At 48.2% G+C, this 10874-nt stretch overlaps 1 protein-coding gene across 1 annotated transcript; it reads left to right on the top strand.

Annotated features, from left to right (window-relative positions):
• On the top strand, positions 1–9026 carry RPS6KB2 (ribosomal protein S6 kinase B2; the record flags this gene model as incomplete). Its single annotated transcript, XM_056528913.1, is given in 7 exon segments — positions 1–37; positions 902–1009; positions 1080–1142; positions 1224–1301; positions 1880–1984; positions 2055–2143; positions 8098–9026. Coding segments are annotated over 7 exon segments (592 nt in total), but the record flags the coding sequence as incomplete, so codon positions are not given.
• Between the last annotated feature and the right edge of the window lie 1848 nt (positions 9027–10874).

The following is a 10874-nucleotide window of genomic DNA, read 5'->3' as shown; positions in this document are numbered from 1 at the left end:
TCTGGGCATCCTGCTCTATGACATGCTGACCGGCTCGGTGAGTGTCCACTGTCATCTTCAATTTTTTTCATGTCTCTGATGTGCGGTATGACGCGGCTCTCATGGCCTCGGTGTGCGGTATGATGCGGCTCTCATGGTATGACGCGGCTCTCATGGCCTCAGTGTGTGGTATGACGCGGCTCTCATGGCCTCGGTGTGTGGTATGACGCGGCTCTCGTGGCCTCAGTGTGCGGTATGACGCGGCTCTCATGGTATGACGCGGCTCTCATGGCCTCAGTGTGCGGTATGACGCGGCTCTCATGGTATGACGCGGCTCTCATGGCCTCCGTGTGCGGTTTGACGCGGCTCTCATGGCCTCCGTGTGCGGTATGACGCGGCTCTCATGGCCTCGGTGTGCGGTATGATGCGGCTCTCATGGTATGACGCGGCTCTCATGGCCCCAGTGTGCGGTATGATCCTGCTTTCAATGCTCTGGTGTGCGGTATGTTCCTGCTCTAATGTGCGGTATGACGTAGCTCTCATGTCTCTGGTGTGCGGTACGTTCCTGCTCTCAATGCTCTGATTTTCTGTATGATCCTGCTCTGATGTGCAATATGATGAGGCTCTCACGTCTCTGTGCGGTATGACGCAGGTCTTGTGGCCCCGGTGTGTGGTATGATCCTGCTTTCAATGCTCTGATGTGCGGTATGTTCCTGCTCTTCTTCGGTATGATGCGGCTCTCGTGTCTCTAGTGTGCGGTATGATCCTGCTCTGATGTGCGGTATGACGCAGCTCTCGTGGCCCCGGTGTGCGGTATGATGCGGCTCTCAATGCTCTGATGTGCGGTATGTTCCTGCTCTGATGTGCGGTATGACGCAGCTCTCACACGTTTGTCACCACACCTTCCTCAATGTATTTTCAGCCGCCATTTACTGGAAACAACCGGAAGAAGGTCACTGAGCGGATCCTAAAAGGAAAGCTGTCTTTCCCCCCGTACATCACCCCCGATGCCTGTGATCTCGTGAAGAAGGTAACGTGTCTCCTCCGTTCCTCGCTGTCCTCTTTCGTCTGTCACTTAGTAGTGATCATTTTTCTTTCAGCTCCTGAAGAAGAACCCCGCTCAGAGGCTTGGATCTGGACCGGCTGATGTGGCAGAAATACAGGTGCTGGGGGGTCTTTTTTTGGGCATCTTCTCGGCTATCTGTTGTTGGAAACGTTATTTTGTGTTTTCTTTTCATACGCAGAAACATCGATTCTTCAGACAAATTCACTGGGAGGATCTTCTACAGTGTAAACTGGAGCCGCCATACAAGCCGATCCTGGTAAGTGTACGGGGCCGGAGCAGCGTGAGTTGAGGTGGGGGTAGAGCGATGGTCCTGGTTATGGTGTGAGTTGAGCGTGGGGGCCGCTCCTCACGCGGTCAGGTACACCCTCTCTATTAGCTAATAAAATAAAAAGAATATTCTTTTACCTGGCTTGTGGACAGCGCTGTGATATATCCCACTACCTCTTCACATCCACCTGTTGTGAATATCTGCCATATTCTCTAATAGGTCACCCGGGGTATTCCGGGTTTATGCATCTTATCCAAAGGATAGGGGAAAAGATATATGATCGCAGGGGTCCCGTCGCTGGGGACCCCCGCGATCTCGGTGCAGCACCCGGCATTCTGTGCCAGGTGCTGCTTCCGAGACCGTGACGTCACGGTCATGCCCCGTCCATTCATGTCTATGGGTGGGGGTGTGACTCCCTCCCATAGACATGAATGGAAGGGGCGTGACATTGTTAGGGGGCGTGACCATGACATCACGTCCCCATCTCGGAACCAGGAGCAAAGAGAGGGGGAGGGGGTAATAATGACATAAGATGGAGGAGTGAACAGTAATCTGTTTTCTTGCAGCTTTCTGAGGACGACGCCAGTCACTTTGGAACGCACTTCACCAGACAGACGCCTATAGACAGCCCCGACGCCGGCATCAGTGAGAGCGCGAACCAGGCCTTCTTGGTAGGTGACGGTGACTTGGAGGGGATCTTGTGTATACGTGTTCTTATTGGTTTCTTCTTCTTGGCATTAGGGTTTCACGTACATCGCGCCATCTGTTCTGGACAGTCTTCGCGAGGTCTTTAGCTTCCAGTCGTGGCACCAGGCACCTCTCCCTCAGAGGTACGTTCCGGCCTCTTTTGTGCGTCGTTGATTCAGTAATGTATAAACTGTGCCCTCTGCTCCCCCTACACAAAGGTATATGTTAGTATCACAAATCCATGGTTGTAAGGCTCCGCCCCCCCCCCCCCTCTTCCTACCTTGATTGAAGGTGTGGGGGAGGTGTGTACATGGAGAAGCAAATCAGCACATTGCACACAGTTAACACTTTTGTTAAAACTTCCTGTCCGCCCACCCTCTGCATCTCCCGGAATTCCTGTCTGCCCACCCTCTGCATCTCCCGGAATTCCTGTCTGCCCACCCTCTGCATCTCCTTGACTACCTGTCCACCCACCCTCTGCATCTCCTTGACTACCTGTCCACCCACCCTCTGCATCTCCCGGACTTCCTGCCCACCCACCCTCTGCATCTCCCGGACTTCCTGCCCACCCTCTGCATCTCCCTGACTACCTGTCCGCCCACCCTCTGCATCTCCCTGACTACCTGTCCGCCCACCCTCTGCATCTCCCTGACTACCTGTCTGCCCACCCTCTGCATCTCCCTGACTTCCTGTCTGCCCACCCTCTGCATCTCCCTGACTTCCTGTCTGCCCACCCACTGCATCTCCCTGACTTCCTGTCTGCCCACCCTCTGCATCTCCCTGACTTCCTGTCTGCCCACCCTCTGCATCTCCCTGACTTCCTGTCTGCCCACCCTCTGCATCTCCCTGACTTCCTGTCTGCCCACCCTCTGCATCTCCCTGACTTCCTGTCTGCCCACCCTCTGCATCTCCCTGACTTCCTGTCCGCCCACCCTCTGCATCTCCCTGACTACCTGTCTGCCCACCCTCTGCATCTCCCTGACTACCTGTCTGCCCACCCTCTGCATCTCCCTGACTACCTGTCTGCCCACCCTCTGCATCTCCCTGACTTCCTGTCTGCCCACCCTCTGCATCTCCCTGACTTCCTGTCTGCCCACCCTCTGCATCTCCCTGACTTCCTGTCTGCCCACCCTCTGCATCTCCCTGACTTCCTGTCCGCCCACCCTCTGCATCTCCCTGACTTCCTGTCCGCCCACCCTCTGCATCTCCCTGACTTCCTGCCCGCCCACCCTCTGCATCTTCCTGCCCGCCCACCCTCTGCATCTCCCTGACTTCCTGCCCGCCCACCCTCTGCATCTCCCTGACCTCCTGTCCACCATCATCAATATCAAGTTTGAGCCATAATATTTTCTTTAGTCCTTGACAACCATCATATCTTTTTCTTAGGCCCCTTTCACACTATAAAATACTTCTGCTATGAACGCCCGTTATAAAAATCCTGGAAATCAGCAGTTATACGGCCGGTACAAAATCACTAACGGCCATTAGAAAATCCCATTATAGTCTAGAGGATTTTTCTAATAGCCGTTTTAACCCGTTATTTTATGACGGGCAATAGTAACAGGAGAATTAGTGCATGCACTAGTTCTCCCGTTCATTTGCCTGTCACAAAATAACGTCCGTTATTAACGGGTTAAAACGGCTATTTGAAAAATCCTCTAGACTATAATGGGATTTTCTAATGGTCGTTAGTGATTTTAGTACGTACCTTCCAGACAGAAATGGACATGCTTAGGAAGGATCCATTCTTGTGTTGGTGATAAATGGCAATGTTGTGAGATAACCATAACACTGTGGCTATCTTTTTGTGAACTGGCTATTTCCTGTTGGAGTTCCCACCTTCCAACTACAAGTCCCAGGATTCCTCGTTTGTAAGTGTGAGCTTCCTTTTCTCTCACCCACACATCAGCCACCCCACTGATTGAAGCACACCTGAGCTGCCTTCCATGCTGTACTGTAAACAATAGACCAGTGTTTTCTAACCAGAGTGCCTCCAGCTGTTTCAAGGCTACAATTCCCTGCAGAACGATCCCCACCCCCCACCCAGCGGTCGCTCCACCTATTGAAGCACAGACACTCTCTCTTTCAACACCGGAATAATGATGTAATGTTTTGGGCCGCACTGCAATCTGGGAAAACCTGAAACACTCATTTTGTAACCTGCTTATAATAAACTTTGGGGCAAAGATCACATAATTGCGAGACCACCATGAAACACAGGTACAGACACTATATGAGGAATCACTCTAACCTCGCAGCCCCTGTAGCACAGTCAAATAAAAAAAATCCTGGAATACCCCTTTAAGGGACTAGCTACTAGCTACAATTCATCTACCATCCTGCTGACCCTGTTAGATGCTGTTGGGACAAGGAGACTCCCGGGATCATATACGCTGGGACCGTCTTTTTTTAGAAGACCACATCTTTTTAGAGAAGACCGCCCACTTATCCAGACCAGATTTTCTGTAACCGATTTAAAAAAAAAAAAAAATTTTATTCCATATTTATTATACATTTTTGGAAAAGGCCAAACACAGTAGACTGGAACGCCTCCTCGCTCCCCCTCCTATTCCTGATTGACAGTCAGCTGGAAGCCGAGCCCTGTTTCCACATCTGACACCTGTGCACAATCTGTTTGCACAGCGCAGGAAAGAAATTTAGAAACGGGGCTCGGCTTCCAGCTGACTGTCAATCAGGGACGGGAGGGGTTCCAGTCCTCAGCACTACATAGAGTCTTGGGAACGCCTCTATGACACTTGGCACCAGAGAATATAATCATTTTTCTACACCGGTCCCAGGTGTCTCCTTGTCTGAACAGCGTCAGCAGGATGGAAGTGAATTACAGCCGATAGGTTTCCTTTTAACCCCTTAAGGACTCAGCCCATTTTGGCCTTAAGGACTCAGACAATTAAATTTTTATGTTTTCATTTTTTCCTCCTCGCCTTCTAAAAATCCTAACTCTTTTATATTTTCATCGCCAGACTAGTATGAGGGCTTGTTTTTTGCGCGACCAGTTGTCCTTTGTAATGACATCACTCATTATATCATAAAATGTATGGCGCAACCAAAAAACACTATTTTTGTGGGGAAATTAAAACGAAAAACGCAATTTTGCTAATTTTGGAAGGTTTCGTTTTCACGCCGTACAATTTATGGTAAAAATGACGTGTTCTTTATTCTGAGGGTCAATACGATTAAAATGATACCCATTATTATATACTTTTATATTATTGTTGCGCTTAAAAAAAATCACAAACTTTTTAACCAAATTAGTACGTTTATAATCCCTTTATTTTGATGACCTATAACTTTTTTATTTTTCCGTATAAGTGGCGGTATGGGGGCTCATTTTTTGCGCCATGATCTGTACTTTTTTTTGATACCACATTTGCATATAAAAAACTTTTAATACATTTTTAATATTTTTTTTTTAGTAAAATGTATTAAAAAAGTAGGAATTTTGGAAAATTTTTTTTTTTCGTTCACGCCGTTCACCGTACGGGATCATTAACATTTTATTTTAATAGTTCAGACATTACGCACGCGGCGATACCAAATATGTCTATAAAAAAAAATTTACGCTTTTTGGGGGTAAAATAGGAAAAAATGGAGGTTTTACTTTTTTATTGGGGGAGGGGATTTTTCACTTTTTTTTTACTTTTAAATTTTTTTACATTTTTTTTTTTTACACTTGAATAGTCCCCATAGGGGACTATTCATAGCAATACCATGATTGCTAATACTGATCTGTTCTATGTATAGGACATAGAACAGATCAGTGTTTTCAGTCATCTTCTAGTATTGTCTGCTCGATCTCAGACCAGAGCAGGAGACGCCGGGAGCCGCGCGGAGGAAGGAGAGGGGACCTCCGTGCAGCGTTATGAATGATCGGATCCCCGCAGCAGCGCTGCGGGCGATCCGATCATTCATTCAAATCGCGAACTGCCGCAGATGCCGGGATCTGTATTGATCCCGGCACCTGAGGGGTTAATGGCGGACACCCGCGAGATCGCGGGCGTCGGCCATTGCCGGCGGGTCCCTGGCTGCGATCAGCAGCCGGGATCAGCCGCGCATGACACGGGCATCGCTCCGATGCCCGCGGTTATGCTTAGGACGTAAATGTACGTCCTGGTGCGTTAAGTACCACCTCACCAGGACGTACATTTACGTCCTGCGTCCTTAAGGGGTTAAGGAGTGAAGTGAACGTGATCTTGGCTGATCAGTCAGTGCGATTTCCTTCCTGGGGGGCTGGTAGCGCTGAACCCCACCCACCCCACTCCCCACCTCCCTTCTCTCACCCTTGTTCTGTTCGTCTTACAATAAGTTTCCACCCGCATCCCCGGTGTGATCGCCCGCGCTGTCTGCAGCCGCCTGTGGTGCCTGCGCCTCTGTACAGCTTCCGGAGCTGCTGTTAACCCATCCTGTGCTGAACACCGCGCATCCTGTTGTGGTTTTCATTTTTGGTGTTCAGTTTTATGTTTTTGTTTCTTTACTTTACTCCTTCTTGTACATTTTATGGCCATTGGGGAAACTCTACAATGACCATAATCAGTAATGACTCCAGTGCATTAGGTTTCTATGTCAGCCAGGGGCCCATAACAATGGCCTCCCAGGGCCCCCAGCCAGGTCTGTGTGGAGGAACATTTGTAAAATATTTTATGGTGCAAAAGAATTTTGTTTAAAGAAAATTTAGAAAAAAATTACAAATAGGAATCCCCTAAAAAGTGTCAGAATTGTTTTGTTTACTGAATGAAAAATTAATAAAAGTGATTCAGTACGTTAAATATGTCCCAAAAAGGGTGACAAATTGTCCAACATAAAACAAGGGTGGTTTAATTACAGCTTTGCAACAGCTGGAGGCACACTAGTTGGGATACACTGTTCTGCACGATCTTTGCCCTACTCCCTTTTTTTCTTGTCCTGTCTGGTAATAGAGATGGAATTCTCCTAACAGGCAGTAGATAGCAGATAGCAAGGAAGTAATCTGCTGTCTGGGAATGCTGGGAATTGTAGTTTTGCAACAGCTGGAGGCACACTTCCTGGTTTGTCTGTTACTAGAGATGGAATTCCCCTAAAAACAGGCAGTGGACAGCAGATTGCAGGGAAGTAATCAGTCTGGGAAGCGCAACCGTAAAAACGTAGGATCAAGGTGAAAATTTGACATTTTCCCTGTAGAGCAGTGGTCTCAAACTGTGGCCCTTTTAGATGTTGCAAAACTACAACTCCCAGCATGCTCGGACAGCCGTTGGCTGTCCGGGCATGCTGGGAGTTGTAGTTTTGCAGCAGCTACAGCCGCAATGCTTGAGATACAGAGACACACAACATCCATGGCTGCGGAGCAGTGAATCCAACAGCTCCGTTACCAGGGCTTCATTTTTGGCGTTACGAACAGGATACATGTTTCACGTGCTGGTTCCTAGAGAGCAGTGCATTGTGGGAGCTAAGGTTATACTGGGAGTTGTAGTTTGACAACAGCTGGAGGCACACTTCCTGGTTTGTCTGTTACTAGAGATGGAATTCCCCTAAAAACAGGCAGTGGGCAGCAGATTGCAGAGAAGTAATCTGTCTGGGAAGCGCAACCGTAAAAGTGGAGGAACAAGGCGAAAATGAGAAATGTTCCCTGTGCGTTCCTGTAGAGCAGTGGTCTCAAACTGTGGCCCTTTTAGATATTTGCAGCAGCTAGAGCCGCAACGCTTGAGATACAGTCATAGAGACACACAACATCCAGGACAGTGGAGCAGTGAATACAACAGCTCTGTTGCCAGGGCTTCATTTTTGGCGTTACGGACAGGATACATGTTTCACGTGCTGGTTCCTAGAGAGCTGTGCATTGTGGGAGCTAAGGTTATACTGGGAGTTGTAGTTTGACAACAGCTGGAGGCACACTTCCTGGTTTGTCTTACTAGAGATGGAATTCCCCTAAAAACATGCAGTGGATAGCAGATTGCAGGTAAGTAATCTGCTGACTGGGAATGCTGGGAGTTGTAGTTTTGCAACAGGTGGAGGCACTAGTAGGGAAATGGTATTAAGATGACTAAACCCGTATGCAGTATGCAGCACATCCTGAAGAATAATGCCTGTATGTGACTCATTGCAGCCCCGGAAGTCTCCCGACCGTCCCCGTGAACGAGGTGAAGTCCCCGGAGTCCTCTCAGCCACTTCCAATCTCCTCAAGAGGGCGGAAATCTAAAGGGCGACAAGGCGTGTGATCCAGGCCAACCTCTGACCCCCCCCGACACTGCGACGAGCCGTAACACCTTGTGTTAGACACAGCAGCAGCCGGAGACATCTCGTAACTGTGTAAGAGCACTCAGGGAAATATACATCGTACACAAGACCGTCTCCTGTCATGTGACTTCACTGAGTACCTGTGACATAACAGTATGTGGGGGCGGGGCATCTCGTCTTCTGCTTTTCCTCTGTTATTCCTCCTGGAATTGAATACATTGTGCAGGGACGCGCCCAGTGTAATGAGGAGCAGCGCAACGCAATGATGCTCCAGAAAAGTTATTGCAGGGAGGAAATGTAAGAGTGTCGTCGTTTATCAAAGAGGTTATCCAGGAATAGAAAAACGGCGCCACCCTCAGGTTGTGTGTGTTATTAAAACTCAGCTCCATTCACTTCAAGCTGCAATACCGCATATAACCTTAGGACAGGGTGGCGCTATTTATGGAAGAAATTGTTCTTTTCTAATCCTGAATTACCCCTTTTAAGGTCACCTGTCAATGGACGATTGACCTGTGACCCCGCAGAGGATCATAACACTATATACTCTGTGGCGGGAATGTCATTGGGAGGATGATTGATGCACCGGGGGCAAAATATCGCCATGAATTAAGATGCCAAAAACTTCATAGCAGAGAATTAAGGTAGGAGAAACTCTGAATGCATATATATAATTTTTAATTCTTGATTTTCCTCTATAGGTTCTTAATAAAAATTCAGCTTAGTTTCTCTTCTACAGCCACTTGGTTTAACATTAAGGCTGGGTTCACACTACGTTTTCTCCCATACGGGAGCGCATACGGCAGGGGGGAGCTAAAAACTCGCGCTCCCGTATGTCGCCGTATGCGCTCCCGTATGTCATTCATTTCAATGAGCCGGCCGGAGTGAAACGTTCGGTCGGCTCATTTTTGCGCCGTATGCGCTTTTACAACCGGACCTAAAACTGTGGTCAACCACGATTTTAGGTCCGGTTGTAAAAGCGCATACGGTGCAAAAATGAGCCGACCGGACCGAACGTTTCACTCCGGCCGGCTCATTGAAATGAATGACATACGGGAGCGCGAGGTTTTAGCTCCCCCCTGCCGTATGCGCTCCCGTATGGGAGGAAACGTAGTGTGAACCCAGCCTAAGGCAGTTGTTCCTGCAGTTTTTTTTCCTTAGACCATTTTAACTGGCAAAATACATCCAATTTTTTTGTTTTTTTGATTTTTGCTTCTGATATCACTGAATAAAATGAACTATGCGAAAAGAGAAGGGAAACTAAGCAGAATGTTTAATAAAGACCTTTGTAGAAAATGTCTTTGTGCCATAATAAATAGAAAACAAGAATTAAAAAAAAATGCACTTGAAGGGGTACTCTGCCCCTAGACTTCTTATCCCTATACGCTGGGGATCCCCACGATCTCCGCTGCAGCACCCCAGACATCCGGTGCACGGAGCGGACTTGCATTAAGGGTGTTTGGTGTGACGGTACGAGGGGGCGTGGCCCTGATGGCATGAGCCTCCGGCACAACACCTGACATTCTAAACAAACACTGGATGCTGCAGGCAGATCGCGGGGTCCTGAGCGGTGGGACCCCTGTGATCAGACATCTTATCCCCTGTCCTTTGGATAGGGGATAAGATGTCTAGGGGCGGGGTACCCCTATAACGATGTCCTTAGGGCGTTGAAGGGGTACTCCGATGTTGTGTAAATGACAGGAAGATGGTCATGTAGGCTGTAGAGACTTGGTCAGAGGTGGGGACATGACTCAGGGGGTGGGGCCTGAGCTTAGGGACAAGATCCAGCCCCCCTTAGAGAAAGCAGAGGGTGATGGGTCTTCTCAGGAGAGAGGGAGGAGCTGTGGAGCTAGAGACAACACCACACAGACAATGTGGGGCTACACAACTTCCTTTCAGAAGAGTGAGGGAGGAGCTGAGAAACTGCTGAGACAACACCACACTGACAATTAAAGGACTACACAAATTCCTGTCTAGGGTGAGAAGCCAGTAAAATGTGATAACACTATATTAGTAAGTTATATATCTTTGGGGTGATAGCTTTTTTTTTTTGATACCGGAATTCCCCTTTTATCACTTCTAAAATAAGGGTCTATCTAGAAGTGGATCCAGACTCTGGTCTTTAGGACTTATCTGCAATGTAAACCAATCAGGTGATATATCGAGCCTCCATGATGTGTTACGGTATAACGCGGTGATATATTGAGCCTCCATGATGTGTTACGGTATAACGCAGTGATTTATCGAGCCTCCATGATGTGTTACGGTATAACGTGGTGATATATCGAGCCTCCATGATGTGTTACGGTATAACGCGGTGATTTATCGAGCCTCCATGATGTGTTACGGTATAACGCGGTGATATATCGAGCCTCCATGATGTGTTACGGTATAACGCGGTGATTTATCGAGCCTCCATGATGTGTTACGGTATAACGCAGTGATATATCGAGCCTCCATGATGTGTTACGGTATAACGCGGTGATTTATCGAGCCTCCATGATGTGTTACGGTATAACGCAGTGATATATCAAGCCTCCATGATGTGTTACGGTATAACGTGGTGATATAGCGAGCCTCCATGATGTTACGGTATAACGCTGTGATGTATTGAGCTCCATGATGTGTTACAGTATAACGTGGTGATAT

This window comes from Hyla sarda, chromosome 7 (genome assembly GCF_029499605.1).
Source record: "Hyla sarda isolate aHylSar1 chromosome 7, aHylSar1.hap1, whole genome shotgun sequence".
Classification (NCBI taxonomy): Eukaryota; Metazoa; Chordata; class Amphibia; order Anura; family Hylidae; genus Hyla; species Hyla sarda.
The sequence above is the reverse complement of the archived record's forward strand: the minus strand, read 5'-3'. Positions and strand labels throughout refer to the sequence as shown.